The 18,273-nt window shown below is 39.9% G+C and overlaps 1 protein-coding gene across 2 annotated transcripts in view; it reads right to left on the bottom strand.

The window, feature by feature from the left end:
• LOC132225132 (vascular endothelial growth factor receptor kdr-like) overlaps window positions 1–18,273 on the bottom strand; it is a 388,352-nt gene that overhangs the window by 200,734 nt on the left and 169,345 nt on the right. For both annotated transcript variants that reach the window (XM_059680383.1, XM_059680382.1), the window contains exons 9-10: window positions 16,114–16,231; window positions 14,130–14,302 (exon numbers count right to left, since the gene is read on the bottom strand). In XM_059680383.1, the coding sequence (XP_059536366.1) occupies window positions 14,130–14,302; window positions 16,114–16,231 (291 nt within the window). The remainder of the gene's footprint in view (window positions 1–14,129; window positions 14,303–16,113; window positions 16,232–18,273) is intronic.

Below are 18,273 nucleotides of genomic sequence, written 5' to 3'. Positions count from 1 at the left end.
CATTTGCCACAACATGGATGGAACTGGAGAGCGGAGAAATACCACATGATCTCACTCATTTGTGGAATATAATGAAGAACATAAACTGATGAACAAGGACTGATCCAGAGACGGAGAGGCATTGATTGGACTGTCGGGCCTTGGAGGGAAGGTAGGGGAGGGTGGGGGTAAGGGGGAAAGATCAACCAAAGGACTTATATGCAAGCATATAGGCCTAACCAATGGACACGGACAATGGTGTGGGTGAGGGCATGAGCAGGGGGTAGGGGGTAATGTGGGGATAAGGACACATATGTAATATCTTAATCAATAAAAAATATAAATTAAAAATTAATAAAATATTATTTAAAATGTAAAAAAAAAAAAAGCTCTGCACAGCAAAAGAAACCACCAACAACAAAGAAAGAGAGCCCACTGCATGGGAGAATATATTTGCAAGTGTTACACCTGATAAGGGTTTAATCTCCCAAATTTATAGGGAATTCATACAACTTAACTAAAGGAAGATAAATAATACAATAAAAAATGAGCAAAGGACCTAAATATACACTTTTCAAAAGTAGACATAAAGACGGCCAAGGGGCATTTGAAAAAATGCTCAAAGTAACTAATCAACCAAAGGATGCAAATCAAAACGACGATGATGTATTATCTCACACCTGTCAGAATGGCTACCATCAACAAATCAACAAATGACAAATGCTGACAAGGATGTGGAAAAAAAGGAATCTTAGTATACTGCATCTGGTGGGAATATAAACTGGTGCAACCACTGTGGATAACAGTATGGAGTTTCCTCTAAAAATGGAACTCCCATTTGACTCAGTATTTTCACTTCTAGGAATATATCCGAAGAAATCAGAAACACCAATCAGAAAGAATATATGCACCCCTATGTTCATAGGAGCACAATTTACAATAGCTAAGATTTGAAATCTGCCTTGGTGCCCATCAGCAGATGTGTGGATTAAAAAACGGTGGTACATCTACACAATGGAATACCATGGTGTTGTAAAAAAGAACGAACTCTTACTATTATAACAGCATGGATGGACCTGGAAAGCATTACGCTAAGTGAAATAAGCCAGTAGGAGAAAGATAAGTATCACATGATCTCACTGATCTGTGGAATATAATGAACAACATAAACTGATTAACAAAAATAGATCCAGAGGCATAAAAGCTTCGAACAGTCCATCAGACTTCAGAGGTAAGGCAGGGGAGGGTGGGAGTGGGGTAAGAGATCAACCAATGGACTTGTATGCATGCATAGAAACATAACAATGGACACATAGAATTGGGGGGTGAGGGCCTGTGTTGGGTCATGGGAGTGGGCTGGGAGATGTCAATGGGGGGGGGAGACATTTGTAATACTTTCAACAATAAAGATTTTTTTAAAAAGAAAGAAATATTGAAAGTGATGGATAGCAAGGACATACAACCAAGATTCCTCTACCCAACAAAGCTATCATTTAGAATTGAAGGTCAGATAAAGACCTTCACAGACAAGAAAAAGCTAAAGGAGTATTACATGAGATGTTGAATAGTCTTTTTGAAAAAGAGAAGCAGAAACAGAAGAAGAAAGAAGAAGATGATGAAGAAGAAGAAATATGAACAATAAAATGGCAATAAATACATATCTATCAGAAATTGAATCTAAAAATCAAAATAAGTGAACAATGAATCTAATAAACAAAATAAACAGATGAATGAAATAGAACCAGAGGTTTGGAAAGATGGAAAAGACTGATAAATCTCAGGTGGAAGCGGGGAGGAAGATGCTGGAAAAGATTAATCAAATAATTTAGATGCATATATGCATTACCTATGGACACAGATATTAGGGTGGTGAAGGCATGGGGCAGGAACTTGGTGGATGGGGGCCATGGGGAGAAATGAGGGACATCTGTAATACTCTCAACAATAAAGATTTTTTAATGCAAAATAAAATACCCTAGAGAGAAAGGTATCTAAGGTTATGTGCAGTTATCAACCTATTCTACATATGTAGAAATTACAGAAGTCAGAGATAGAATTTCAAACACTTTGATTTGGTTGTAAGGCTACTATGTCTCTGGGGATGCTTCTTCCTGCCACATTCCAATCAGTACAATGACAAATTCATTGGCTTCGCATTGTCCTAGTTATTGATACAGATCCTTTGAAGAGTGATCTCCTCGTGGTGGGGTTGTTGGGTTATGGATAAGCTCATGTAAAATGAGCTGATCTAAAATTGTTCTGGATACTATGTTAAGAAGTTTTCCCATAGGAGGCTAAGTGCCTGGATAGAGCAAGAGTAGATGTTAGAGATATGGGGGGAGCACCTTCATAGACCCCCTCAATAGGAATTTCTATACTTTCTTAACTTGGGGTGGAGTCAATCCCGTCCCTCCCTTTTTATCCTCCTTATTCTTCATTTCTGCAATGCTACATATGCCTGTTATGCCTCCTAAGTTACCAAAGCTATGCAAGGGGAAGCTCAGAAACCATGGGGCAGCCTGTGGTCTCATGGTTCCTATGGCAGTCAGGATAGACAGAGACACTTCTGGACTGAGTTGCTAAACTTGAAATCTCAATTTCCCTCAAATATGGGTGTGGTACCAGTTACCAACAGAGGCTTCAGCTATTGAAGAGAGCACCTGTGCCCCACCCCCACCCCCCACCAGCACTACTAACTCCTCTTCCCAAACACTGCAGGTCTTTAGGATCACACTAATGAGCATATCCAAGGAAATACAGTACCACCTGTTCTTTGTTACAGTGATATGAAACATTGAGGTTAAGAATATGAACACAACCCTATACAAGTCTGAGGCTGATATAAGTATTAAAATAATTGTAGTGAAGGTCAAAACCTTAAAGACAAAGTTCAGGGCTTTGTCTCTGAACTATACTTATGTGCCAGAGGCTAAAGCAAACAGGAATTAGTATAAAAGTGCAAAAGAGACATTGGAAGGCCAATGGACTTTGATATCCGGCAGGGCTGAATATCAGCACAAGACTGCCCTGCTGTGATTGCAATGGCTCAAGGCGATTTCCTGACCTGATAATTCTTACATTATTCACCAAACTTTACCTTTGATCTGCCTGTATGCATTGCTAAAGGGCCAATGTGTATTCAAAGTAAATAAAAGCAGAAAGGACTGGTTTCAGTGTGCTTCTTTAAGAAAGAGGTTTCCACCTGGACCCCCATGCCTTCCAAAATTCATATTTCTTGTATAGCATTTTCATTTGTGCATTGGCCTCTCCTGCAGATCCTGAACCCCACTGTGCAGGTCACAGGAATTGGTGCCCAAACAGGGATTTGAGCAGAAGGTTCCCCAGAGCAAAAATGAAGTGGAAGTGGAAGTCAGCCTAATGCACAAGCCGGTGCCAGCTTCAGAATCGCGACTGTAAGTGGACGGGGGTGTTTCTGAAATCAGCCAGGTTATAATAGGGAAGAATTCGAATTAATGGCATAAACATCATTGTAGACCAGTGGTTCTCACCTTCCTAATGCCACAACCGTTTAATACAGTTCCTCATGCTGTAGTGACCCCCAATTTCATTGTTACAAATTGAACATAATTAAAGCATAGTGATTAATAACAAAAACAATATGTAACTATATATATGTTTTCTGATGGTTTTAGGTGACCCCTGTGAAAGGGTCGTTCGACCCCCAAAGGGGTCGCGACCCACAGGTTGAGAACAGCTGTTGTAGACTTTATCTCTAGGAACAAGTAGGTAGGAATTTAAGGAGAAATTAGGATCAAGAAAAATGAGTGCCCTTGTCTTCTTTAACTATGTGGGCTCTTGTATATTGCCCACTTCATATTGAGGATCAAAAGCCTACAGAAAGCCAGGAGGATTTATCACTGCCCCTTCTCCTCCTCCTCCTAAAGTAGAGCCTGTAAAACCTGTAATACCTAAGGCCCCTGACCCTCTGCCTCTGGTGTGGGAAGGCTCATCAAGTAGAAAAATGGGGCTAACAGTCCATTTACAAAAGGACTCCTTAATGCTTTGTCTGAAAATTACCATATGACACCTTGGGACTGGCAGTTTTTAGCTAAAACAACTTTAGATGCCAGTCAGTGCTACAGAGAGCAGAATATGATGAGATCTGTAAACAACAGGCAGTTTGTAGGTGTTCACTGAGACCCCACCTGAGAGCCATCTGGGCCACATCTGGCTGTAAGTCCCAGGCAATGTAAAACATCTGAAAGATCCATGAAAAGAACTCTGATTTAGTAAGTCTTGTCTATGTCTTATGCTCGCTTGTCTGTTATTGTTGTTTTATCTGTCTTTGTTGTTTGGTTTAATTTGTTTATTGTTAGTCTATTAAGCATGCCTCTCATTTATCTTCATAGAAAAGAAACAGTAGGTGGCCAGATCATTACTGAATTTCCCCAAAACAAACAGGATGTGGGGGCGGGAAAAGAGAGAATATGAGCGGTACATGTGGCCAATAGCACACGTCCTAGGAAAATTCCCTAGACAAAGGGAGATAGAGGTAACTAAAAAATGCCCCAGCCAATTAATTACTAGGTCTCTTGCCCCTGGCCAATAATTTATTGTAAAATGGGTGCCCACTCTCAGGAGTGTTCTTAAAAGTCTCATTTTTGCCATGTTTTTGTTTCCTAGTCCATCATTTGAAATTTGGATAGATGAGCCATTTCTCATAATTTGGGGATGCATCCGGGACTTCTATACCCATAAAGAGAAAAAAGCTAGTTTAAGGGTGAGGCGTGCCCCACCCAATTCTGGGTGGCCTCTTGGCCTAAGCCCCATCTCTTCACGGATGCTATAGAACAGGCCCGAGACTGTTTTTTATTCTTTGGAAGATGGCAAAAATGATACAAGGAAAATATACAGGCTGGGTTTGGGCCAAAAGGTTAATGCTCACATGATAATGAGCAGTTCTTGAATAATAATGGACTGCATTCCAAGGTTGACTCCCAGGTGGGGGGGGGGGGGGGCCACTCCTGTTTTTATAAAGGAAAATAAAATAAAATTGTACTTTAACATTAAAGCCACTGAAAGCCAGTGAGTTATCTCTGTTACAAAATTTGCCAAGAAAAATTCCTTGGGTAATAATAATTGGCTTTATGATCTCAAAGTTGTTAAGGCGAAATATATATAACTAAAATGAAGGGCATATGATAAAGCTTTTTCAGTGGCAATTATATATGCCTAAACAGTTTTCCAAAGTATTTGGTAACTTAAAACTTGAGTTTACTGAATTAAATAATAAAAATTATCAAATATATAGGTATTTTGAAATAACAGGTACTGAAACATTAATTAATCTAAATTTGCATCATGTGAAGAATCTAGAGAATAAATTTGAATCTATTAATTGAATATGTCTTGTATTTTATTTGAAATATCTCTTAAAATATGAATATATTACTAATATGAGAAATGCTAAGTATTTAACTTGCCACCTATAATTTGAGGCTTCTGAGAGTTAAAAGTTCAAATTAAGTTGGTAGAAATTATATAGCTGTGATAATAGAATGCATGAAGTATAGAAATTCATTTTTGAGGAAAATAATTATTGTGTTTTCTCTGAAAAATTAGTTCAAAATATATTATAGTCTTTATGTGTATGTGTGTCTGTGTACTACATGTGGTAAAATTTCAACCTAGGATATAATATTTTATTGACCTGATTAAAAAAGAGGATAAATTGTATGGTCTGAACCAAATTTTTAATATTAAAACCAGTTTTAATTTAATTGATGTCTTTGAGAATAATTACAAAAGGTGTGTAATATAATCTTTGGGTTATGTATATTTGATAGTCTTTCTAAGTTAAATTTCAAGACTTTAACTGAGAGATAGTTTTGGGACATTTCAAGGGTCCTGGAATGATTCAAGGATTTATTCTTTCTTCTTAAAAGAAATATTTTTGAACTAAATTAGGCTGATCTAATATACTTAAAATCACGTGGGAAGCTTTGTCAAATAAAAATTACCAACTGTGCTGTATTTATCCACATGTATTTTAAATGTTGTGGAGGTTTCAGCGCCAGGGGTCCTCAAACTTTTTAAACAGGGGGCCAGTTCACTGTCCCTCAGACCGTTGGAGGGCCAGACTATAGTTTAAAAAAAAACTATGAACAAATTCCTATGCACACTGCACATATCTTATTTTGAAGTAAAAAAACAAAACGGGAACAAATACAATATTTGTATTTGCATGTGGCCCGCGGGCCATAGTTTGAGGACCCCTGTTTCAGCCTCTAAGCTTGGCAGGACAAGGTTGCTGAATACTTCTTAAGCAAAACCAGAATATTCAGCAGCAGAATTTTGAAACAGGAGCGTACATAATGCCTCAGACCCCCACCCAGCCTGCTCTTCAGATTGCCTGGGGGGAGGGGGGGGGGCATCTGTACTTCATGGGTCAAATGTATAAGTTTGCTTACTTTGCTTTTTTCAATAAAGGTGCCTACTTTAATTACTTAATAAGTTAGCTTTCCACAATATAATCAAGATCTCATATAAACTTATTTATATAAGAAGCCAATATTTTATAAGCAACTGGTTCTGGTAAAGTCCAAAATAAAATTTGTATACATATGCAAATGAGCACTAGCCAAAATGAATGCTGTTTAAAAGTAAATTTAAGCTTAAAAAAAGAAATTTAAAAACCTCTTCAACTACTATTTACAAAGTAAACTAAAAGTTATTATTTAAGCATTAAATCTCACCACTAATGAGACACCATAATTATAAAGAAAGTTACTTTTACTTGAGATGTATGCATTAGAGTATTGGTCAGCATGTCTCTCTTCTACCTGTTTTTCAGGAAGGCAACCAAGTTGTTTGTTCTGTTTGAAAGGAAGTAAAAGTCTTTAATGCAGTTATTTATGACAAGCCCACAGGAAAAGCAGACTTTAACAATGTTTACCCAATTAGAAGAGGAACTCCCTAAAAGGGGCTTAAGGATTGCTCCAGAAAAGGTGTAGAAAGAAACGCCTTTTAAAAATCTAGGAACCATAATTAAAAACCAATGTATTAGGTCTCAAAAGATAAAATAAGAAATAATTGCAGTAAGGCCCTGAATGACTTCCAGAAATTATTAGGGGGCATTAATTGGTTAAGACCTACCTAAAAGTCTCTATGGTAGAAATGACAAATTTATTCAATATACTTAGGGAATCCTGAGGGAGTGTTTATTAAGTGTATGCAGGGACCTATGGAATCATTTTCTGATTCCGTGGCTTGCCTCACTCGAGCAGTGAGACAGAAAATACAGCATGAAACAGCAGTTTGCAACCACTAGAAAATCTAGATGCCAAGAGGTTTGGGGCCATCTAGTAAATTCTATCTTCCCTAAACCAAGGACACTTAAAAAGTAAATTATTTGCATTTAGCCTCCCTAAACAGAGGGTAAATAGATTATGTCAATGTTCTCAGGAAGACTGATAAGGAGAAATCCAATTAGTATCATTTACTGTCCACACCCAAGGACAAATGAAGTTAGAAAATAAACCTTATTTCAGACTGATTTGAATTGGTAAGTTGAAATAAGTGAAGATTTGGGGGAACTTAGTTGTCACCTACTAAAAAAAACCCAAAAATACAAAAACAAATTACTACAGTTTTTATATTACACCCCTATTATTATTCCAAAAAAATACTAGGCAGGAACCTATTACTGGAGCATTAGCTATTTTTATTGATGGCTCCTCTAATGGCAAAGCTTCTTATCATACAGAAATTCAGACCAAGTCATCCAGACTAGTCACACTTCTGTACAAAGGATTGAATTAGAAGCTATCAAGGCTGCATTGCAGGATCTCCAGGAGCTTCTCCATGTTATTTCTGATTCTGCCTATGCTGCTGGCCTGGTAAATAGAATTGAGACTGCTCAATTAAAATGGCTCAGTGACCAAAGTCTATTTATACTATTTAAATAGGTACAGCAAATTATACAGCAAAGATAATATCCCTTTTATATTACTCATATCAGGGCTCATACCACCCTGCCTGGTCCTTTAACAAAAGGAAATGCATATGTCAGTCAGTCACTTTGTTACAAGAAGCCACAGAATCTCACCAGTTTTTACGTCAGCCTGCCAAAATGTTATCTAACCAATTCTCAGTTGACAGCAGGCTAAACAAATTATCAAGGAATATCTGCCTCCAGGGCCTAATACAGGAATTAACACTTGAGGATTGAAAAGAAACCATATCTGGCAAATAGATGTAACACATTATACTCCTTTTGGATGCCTTAGGGCATTACATGTCTCTCTAGATACCTTTTCAAAAGTCCTTTGGGCTACTGCATCTACAGGGGAAACAGCGAAACAGGTCATTAATCATTGCCTAGTTGCTTTTGCCATCATGGGAATTCCAAAAATTATTAAAACTGATAATGCACCTGCATACACAAGCTATCATTTCCAGCAGTTTTGTACAAAATGAAAAATTCAATACATTATGGGAATACCATACAATTCTCAAGGACAGGCAATTATAGAATGCCAACATCAGTAGCTAAAATCCCAACTTAAAAAACAAAAAGGGGGAATAGTGATGCTGGAGAAATCTCCTGTAAGTAGACTACACCAAGACTTAATTACTTTAAATTTTTTCACTTGTAATGCTAATGGTGTAATAATGAGCCAAAAGAAAAAAAATAAAAAGGCTTGATCAAATGTAAGGATCTGGAGTCTGGTTTATGGAAAGGTCCCAACCTTTTATTAACCTTTGGTCGAGAATATGCTAGTGTATTTCCAGAAAACTCCTCCAAGCTCGTGTGGATTCCTGCAAGGAATATCAAACTCCAACAAAGAGTCACAGAAGGAAATGACCAAATTAATGAGGACCTTGCACCTGGCGCTTCAGCCTGTACCTGCCCCAAATAGCAGAAGCCTCAGGCAAACTTACATACTAATCCCTTAAATGCCTGACAACAATTTAAAAAGGACATGAAAGAATTCAATCCTTTTCATTGGATCTCCCTACATTTTCCTCTTAGCATAACCACTATTGTTGTCTCATTCTTGGTCTTATATATTTATTTCTAGTCTGGAAATGCAGAATGAAGAGTCTTTAAAAAACTTGAACCCTACAGACAGCATACACTTTTCAATATTTACTAAGAAAACAAAAAGGGGGAAATGTGGAGGCTAAAGCAAACAGCAATTAACATAAAGTGCAACAGAGACATTGGGAAACCAATGGACTTTGATATTCAGCAGGGCTGAATAGCAGAACAATACTGCCCTGCTGTGATTGCAATGGCTCGAGGCAATTTCCTGACCTGATAATCCTTACATTGTTTACCAAACTTTATCTTTGATCTGGTTGTATGCATTACTAAAGGCAAAATGTGTATTCAAAGTAAATAAAAGCAGATAGGACCCAGTCTCGGTGTGCCTCTTCAAAAGTGCTTCTTCAAGAAAGAGGTTTCCACCTGGACCCCCATGCCTTCCAAAATTCATATTTCTTGTATAGCATTTTTATTTGTGCATTGGCCTTTCCTATAGATCCTGAACTTGCCATGCAGGTTGCAGCACTTATGCAACAGTACATATGGCAGACACTTCTTGTTTTTCCAATATTTATTTCCCCTTTCATCCATAGTAATAGATTTTAAAACAGAATGTGGTTGCTTATATAAAGTCTATGTTTCCTATCCTTCTTAGCAGTGACCATGTGTCCAAGTTCTGGTATATGTGCAAATTTCCTCTCATGCACTTAAATGATAGAACATGAGTTCTTTCCCTACTTGGTGGTAGAGAGCTATCTCAGACCATATGGATGAGAATGACACTTTAGTAATTGCAGAGCAACCAGGATCCTGATTACTGACCAGGGTGATTATGTATTATCTTGTTTAAGTTTTTGTTGTTTTTATTTCATTGATCTTCATATATTTAAGCATATTTAAGAAATTATATTTACTTTGTTATATTAATATTGTTAATTTTTACTGAGGCATAATTGACATACAATATTATATGAGTTTCACATGTACATAGTGATTTGATATTTGTATACACTGTAAAATGGTCAACACATCGTCCAGTTGGTGTTATTTTGAGTCTCTAAAACAACAGCTAAACCTGTAACTTTACGAATATGGAAGATTTACATAGTTAGAAAGTTCTGACTACTTTCTAACGTACTTTACAATACCTTGGATCAGTCACTTTCTCACTCTGAACCTCAGTTTTGTCCCCTCCCCCCATCTTATTTGCCAATGTTATCTCCGATAAGGGTTTAATCTCTAACATCTACAGGGAACTCATACAACTTAACAAAAGGAAGATAAACAATCCAATTAAAAAATGAGCGAAGGACCTAAATAGACACTTTTCAAAAGAGGACATTCAGAAAGCCAAGAGACATGAAAACATGCTCAAAGTCACTAATCATTTGAGAGATGCAAATCAAAACAACAAAGAGGTACCATCTCACACCTGTCAGAATGGCTATCATTAACAAATCAATAAATGATAAGTGCAGGTGAGGATGCAGAGAAAAAGGAACCCTCTTGCACTGCTGGTGGGAATGCAGACTGGTACAGCCACTGTGGAAGAGAGTATGGAGTTTCCTCAAAAAGTTAAAAATGGCTCTAACCGGTTTGGCTCAGTTGATAGAGTGTCGGCCTGCGGACTCAAGGGTTCTAGGTTCAATTATGGTCAAGGGCATGTACCTTGGTTGCGGGCATATCCCCAGTAGGGAGTGTGCAGGAGGCAGCTGATCGATGTTTCTCTTGCATTGATGTTTCTAACTCTCTATCCCTTTCCCTTCCTCTCTGTAAAAATTCAATAAAATATATTTTTAAAGAAAGTTAAAAATGGAACTCCCATTTGACCCAATAATCCCACTTCTAGGACTATATCCCAAGAAACCAGAAACACCAACCAGAAAGGATATATGCACCCCTATGTTCATAGAAGCACAATTTACAATAGCTAAGATTTGGAAATAGCCTAAATGCCCATCAGCAGATGAATGGATTAGAAAACTGTGGTACATCTACACAATGGAATACTATGCTGCTGTAAAAAAGAAGGAATTCTTACCATTTGCAACAGCATGGATGGAACTGGAGAGCATTATGCTAAGTGAAATAAGCCAGGCAATGAAATAAAAATACCACATGATCTCACTCATTTATGGATAATAAAGAACATTATAAACTGATGAACAAAAATAGATACAGAAGGCAGAACAGCATCGAACAGACTATCAAACGACAGTGGGAAGGCTGGGGAGAGTTGGGGAGGGAGGAAAGAGATCAACCAAAGGATTTGTATGTATGCATATAAGCATAACCAATGATACAAGGTACTGCAGGGTAGGGGAGGCCAGGGGAAGGTCAATGGGGAAAAAAAGGAAACATATGTACTACTTTTTGTAATACTTTAAACAATAAAATAAAATTTAAAAAACAACAAGAAAACATTTTTTTTAAAAAAACAGGCAATATGTTTTTGTTTGAGAAAGCACAAACTACATAGCTTTTGACCAGAGAACCCCTAGGACAGATGTAAGGTGTTACCAGGTTTTTGTTTCTGTCTTTCCTTCCCCTTCAGATACTTATTGATGAAATTCTGAGTCAAGGAATAGGTTTAACAGAGAGGAAACATAGAGAAAGTGATAGTGGTGGGTAGGGATGTGGAATTTTGCTCTTTGTTTTGGCTTTGACATTTATTTGACTAGTTGGAATAAATGATGGTCTGTGTCCTGACATGTTACTTGATATAGAAACAACTTCTTGGGAAATAGGGTACCTAAGACATGCTGATTAAGTAGTAATGTTGAACAATTTTGGCAAAAGACTCTGATAAAAGATAAGGCAAAGGTAGTAGCAAAATATGAGACTTTATTCACCTCATGTGATTTTTATGACAACCTTGTGAGGCAGGTATCACAATGCTTATTTTAAAGACTAGAGGCCCAGTGCATAAAATTCATGCACTGGAGGGGGAGGGTTTCCTCAGCCTGGCCTGCACCCTCTTGCAGTCCAGGATCCCTCACTCCTTACCTCCCTCCTGCTCGCTGCTCCTTACTGCTCAGCTCCCTGTTCCTTAGCATTGTTGTGGAGGTGGGAGAGGCTCCCATCACCGCCACTATGATTGCCAGCCATGAGCAAGGCTTCTGGCAGAGCAGTGTTCCCCCGGTGGGAGTGCACTGACCACCAGGAGGCAGCTCCTGAATTGAGCATCTGCCCCCGGTGGTCAGTGTGCATCATAGCAAATGGTTGTTCTGGTCGTTCCGCCGTAACGGTCGCTTAGGCTTTTATTATATAGACTAGAGGCCGGGTGCACAAAAATTTGTGCACTGGCAGTGGAGGGAGGTATGGGGAGTGTCCCTCAGCACCACTTGTGCCCTCTCACAGTCTGGGACCCCTTGGGAAATAACCACTTGCTGGCTTAGGCCCGTTCCCTGGGGGGCAGATGGCAGGCCCAACCCCTCGGTGCCTGCCCTGCCTCCCCAGGTCGTGCACACAGAAGGGCCGATCTGGGGGTTGGGGTGCTGCCCCGGGTCGGGTCGCACACGGCAGGGCCAATCCAGGGGTTGGGGCGCTGCCCCGGGTCGGGTCGCACACGGGATGCCCGGATGGAGGCCGGTCGGGCTTGACGATCGCTGCTGCACCGCCTGGCCACCCCTGGTCGGGTCACACATGGACTCCTGCCACCCCGGGTCGCAGATAGCAGCCCCGGATGGCGGCAGGGCAGGCAGGATGGTGCTGCCCCGCCCTGCCTGCAGTATGCAAATTAGCCTCCATCTTTGTTGGTGGTTAATTTTCATATCATGCTGATTAGCCAATGGGAAGCATAGCAAAGGTATGGTCAATTACCATGTTTGTCTATTATTAGATAGGATGATTAAACAGGATCATAAGAGCTAAGTGAATTGCTAAGTTCACATGTCCAGTAAGAGCTTGATGCAGAGAATATGGGTTTGAGAATAGGTACTAAGGCTATACTTCCCTTCATTATGTGCTCACTTGACTGAAAAGGTGACAAGTGATCAACTTAAATTGAGAGACTAACAGAGGTGGCAAAAAGGTACCACGTGCTTACCTCCATGTCCAAAATGGAAATTATCTAATCATGGCAATTGTGGTAGTGATGGGGATAGTGGTGGTAGCTGTTTTTAGTTTTTCAAATTAGCCTGCTCTCTTTGGTAGTGGGAGGCCACTAGGAAACTATGAATGTTACTAGGAAACATTCATAGTAAGCAAGGATGGGCAAGTAACAGATAATCTATGGTTTATATAAAACAAATATGCTGAATAAGAACCTAGGAAGCTTCCCTCCCTCCCACAACCTCTGTTTATTTGCAAAGCTTTGTTGTTGAGAAAGAAAAGATGGGGAGGCATAATCCTAGAGCTACATAAGGACACATCTGGCTTTTCTTTCTCTTTCTGCTCTATGATGAAATAAGACTAAAAATATAAAGGACCATTCTATTCAAGAATGGCTCTTATTTCTCATGGACTTCCCTTCTCCTTACCAGAAGCCCAATATGTAAGTGAAAGGTAATGTAGGCTGCTCATAATAGCAGGAAGTTCTGCTGGAAGACAATGCAGAGACAGAGAGAGGTTTGGGGGAAGAGAAAAATTACCTAAGTCATATTGGCTTTCAAGCCATTAGATAAAATTGGAGTAAGGACATTATCAGGCAGACAGTGGTGGCTGTGCTCAGAATGTATGATTTGATCATTTTGTTCTACTTTCAAGGGAAATCAGCAGCAGTGGATCTAGGATAAGAAATAATACAATAGAAAGAATATGGGCTTTTGAGCTAGACAACCTGTGTCCCAATTCCAGTTCATCAAGTTACCAAGAAAGTTACATTTCATGTACAGAAACAGTTACCAAGATGGAGTTTGGGCTCTCCCCACCACAAATGACATTTCCTCAATAAGAATAGACCAATTTTAAGGGTTTCTGGTAACAGAAAATGACAGGAAATGAATTTGTCAGAGCTCTGAAAATTCTATCAGCATAGAGGGTTAATCAACAAACATCTTGTGACCAAAAGCACCTTCAAAACTCTTGTCCCTTCATAGCTGAGGTAGCTCCTATTGTATTCCTGCTTTGATTTTTTTTCTATCACAATAGGCACAGGAACCTGGAATTGTTACATGGATTCCAAATTCCAAAAACTCACCATTGACAATCAGTTGTATGGTGAGGTTTTTGTAGAGTCCATGCTTGCTGTTGCTCAGAGCAAAAGTGTAGTTCCCCGCATGCTTTACATTCACTTCCAGGATTGTGAGTTTGTACTTAACAGGGTCAATTTGAATGGTATGGTTTACTAGGAGTGGTTTTCCATCCTTGAACCTGTGAGGCATGGGAAAGGAATGGTTAGTACAGTGACAGCTTCTAGGACATACAGCTTTCTACCCCAGTGACATTTTGATTATTCTTCATCATGATCAGCAAAGGAGGTTAAGCAGTAGAATCATCTCTATAAAATTCTCAGGCTGGAGCACCTTTGTACAGCCACACTAGTATTAAAAAATTAAATCTGTCTTTTCCTTTTTCCTTAATAATAAAACTTTTGGAAAGTGGCCTCATCCATGCTTCCACTTCCTCACTTTCCATTCATTCCTTAACACTTGAAACTCAGAGTTTTCTCTCTGACATTCAAAACCATATTCTCCAGGTTTACCAGCAATGCCCTGCTTATCAAAGCCAGTGCCTTCTCTCAGCATTCATAAACTTCAGATCTTCGAGAGCCTCTGGGACACTATTCTAATCATTGTTTCTCTCTCTTCTTCACTGACTCTTCTTCCATTTCCTTCCTCCTTAATTATGTTTCCTACAGAGCAAGAACTTAAAATATTTTAGCAAACTGCAGAAATAAGGAGATAGGGGGCTTTGGATAAGAAATTTAGGAGTTGCTAATGATCTGAATATGTTGTGTAAATATCAGTAATAACGTAATAAAGGCTTAAACCTCCCAATATAAATGTTCCCCTGGATTTTGCCTTTGGGTTCTTTTCTCTGGATGCACTCTGCCTGGGTGCATTTATCCACTCCCAGTTGATGACTCCCCAGCTGACAGCTTCAACATGTAGTTCCAGACCCATATTTCAAAATGTTAATTGACTATCTCTAAATAAGCTCATTCTGGTGTTCCTTTCCTGCTCCATTCACACTACATTTTCATCCTGATGAAACCCAGACTGGTAATAGCAGCACCAGTTTCACATTCCACCAAACTTAAAAATCGTGAAAGAATTATAATTTTGGGTTTTGATTCAGACATCTAATTGGATACTGAATCCTGAAGATTCTGCCTCTGCAATGTTTTCCAAATCTATTTCTTATATCTTATTGCCTTCAGATTATGCAGGGCCATATAATGTCTCACAACTATTGCTATAACCCTATAAGCTGGTAGCTATTTCTCTAGTCTTTCTCCATTCCAAACCATTTGACACACATAAGGCCATGTTAATATTCCTAAAGCTTAGCATCAAATTTATCACTCCCGACTCCAGTCTTTGATGATTCTCTACTGTCTACTTTAATAAGCAATAGAGATTTAAAAAAAAACAATAATTTATCATTTACTCCTTAGAACAATTCTATAATAATAGAATATCACCACACAAATTTTACAGATAAAGAAACTGAAACTTAGAGAGTTTAAGTAACTTGCTTGGTAACTTGATGAACTAGAATTAGAACACAGGTTGTCTGGCTCAAAAGCCCATATTCTTTCTATTGTATTATTTCTTACCCTTACAGTGTCTCTATTAGACTGGGTAAGATTACCTTCAAGACTCCTTCCAAATCTGAGATTACGGAATTCTGCAATGGCCCTGGTACCTTCCCAGTTTTATTTCCTCCTCTCTTTTCAGAGTAGAAAACTCATTTTTCCAAATACATGAAAGATCAATAAAAGAAAATGGAAACAAGCAAAGAAACCTATAGAGGAGAAGATAAAGCACTAGTTTCTAGGGCTTTCAGTGCCCTGAAAGTAGGATTGGGGTTAGGGTATATTTCTGAGTCCTCACTACCTAGCCCAGGGTCTGCTGCAAGACTGACCTCCAGTAAGGATGTATTGAAGGAACAGGTGTTAAGGGTGGGAATTAAGAGACCCTGGGAAACAGGAAACACCCAGGATAAAAGGCCCTACTTACCAGGTTACATTGGGGTGAGGGAAAGCATCCACTCTTACTCCCATTTTGAGCATACTTTGTCCAGCTGTCACCTCATAAATGCGGCTTCTCTTGTAGCTCACATTGAGGAATGGTTTTTCTGGAAGTAGAACAGGGTTGGAGTCAGAAGAAGAAGGTTTAACTGAGTCCCAATTTTGTTCACACTTCCCATTAGCAATCACATCCTTTCCAGCCCCAGAAGGATCAATCTTGATTATCATAAGCTGGTGTTTCTCAGTGTGGATTGGAGGGAGGCACTGTTGGAATTTTTAAAGGGATAATTCTTTTTTTTTCATTTTTCTTTTTCTTAAATCTTCACCTGAGGATATATTCATTGATTTTTTTAATTCTTTTTTTGTTGTTGACAGTATTACAGATGTTTCCCATTTTCTCCCTTTCTGTTCCCTTCTACCCAATCCCTGCACCACACCAGGCCATCCTCATACTATTATCTGTGTCCATGAGATATGCATATCCTATATAATAAAGTGCTAATATGCAAATGGTCATCATACCTTCATGCTGTCACACCCTAATGGCTCAGACACTCAACACTGGGGAGAGAGGAATGGGGACCAGCCAGGCACAAATGAGCTCATGAGAGAAGAATAGGGACCAGCCAGGCTGCAGCTCAGGAGAGGGGCCTGCACCTGCCCTGCAGACCCGGGCTCCAACAGCTGGGGCTGCAGCCCGGGAGAGGGACAAGCCACCTGCCCCATGGTCACGGGTGCCAGTGGCTGCGTCTGCACCTGTGGCCTGGGAGAGGGACAAGCCATCTGCCCTGCAGTCCCAGGTGCCAGCACTTGTGGCTGCAGCCCGGGAGAGGGACAAGCTACCCATCCCACAATCCCAGGCGCCTGTGGCTGTGGTCCTGGCAAAGCCGCCCACCCACAGTCCCATGTGGCTACAGCCAGTCTGGGCAAAGCCAGCCCGGGTTCTGGGTGCCTGCAGCTAGCCAGAGGGAGGGAAGCCTGGGTCCCAGGTGCCTGTGACTAGCTGGAAGAGGGAATCCTGGGTTCCAGGTGTCGGGTGAGGCAGAGGCAATTAGGGGAGAACAGGCAAGCAGAGGAGCAGTTAGCGGCAATCAGGCAGGCAAGCAGAGGTGGTTAGGGGTGATCAGGCAGGCAGGCAGAGGGGTAGGGGTGATTGGGCAGGCAGGCAGGTGAGCCGTTAGGAGCCAGCGGTCCAGGATTGCAAGAGGCAGTCGGACATCCCCCGAGAGGTCCCAGATTTGAGTGGGTGCAGGTCAGGCTGAGGGAACCCCCCCCCCCCGTGCACTAATTTCATGCACTGGGCCTCTAGTACGCATATATATCATTTGGTTAATCTCTTCCTGTATCCTCCCATTTCCACCCTCTTCACCTCCCCACTAAGATCTGTTATTCTGTTCTATGCATCCATACCTCAGGACCTATTTTGTTCATTAGATTCCACATATAAGTAAGATCATATTATATTTGTCTTTCTCTGAATGGCTTATTTCACTTAGCATAGTAGTCTCCAGGTCCCTCCATACTGTCTCAAAGGGTGAGAAAACCTTCATTTTTGCAGCTGCATAGTATTCCATTGTGTAAATGTATCACATCTTTTGTATCCATTCATCTATTGATGGTCAGTTGAACTGTTTCCAGATTTTACCTATTTAAATAATGCTGCTATGAACATAGGGATGCATTATTTTTAATTTAAATTCTTTATTGCTTAAAGTATTACATATGTCTCCTTTTCCCCCCATTGACCTCTCCCTGCCTTTCCCACCCTCAGCACATGCCCTCACCCCCCCTACTGTCTGTATCCATGGGTTATGCTTATATGCATGCATATAAGTCATTTGGTTGATCTCTTACACCCCCGCCCCCTGCCTTCCCTCTGAGGATAGATGGTCTGTTCTATGCTTCTATGTCTCTGGATCTATTTTTCTTCATCAGCTTATGTTGTTCATTGCATTCCACAAATGAGTAAGATCATGTGATATTTATCTTTCTCTGACTGGCTTATTTCACTTAGCATAATGCTCTCCAGTCCATCCAGGATGTTGCAACTGGTAGGAGTTCCTTCTTTTTTATAGCAGCATAGTATTCCATTGTGTAGATGTACCACTGTTTTTTAATCCACACATCTGCTGATGGGCACTTAGGCTGT

Source organism: Myotis daubentonii, chromosome X (genome assembly GCF_963259705.1).
Source record: "Myotis daubentonii chromosome X, mMyoDau2.1, whole genome shotgun sequence".
NCBI classification, from domain to species: Eukaryota; Metazoa; Chordata; class Mammalia; order Chiroptera; family Vespertilionidae; genus Myotis; species Myotis daubentonii.
Note: the sequence above shows the minus strand (reverse complement) of the source record. Positions and strands in the feature narration are given on the sequence as shown.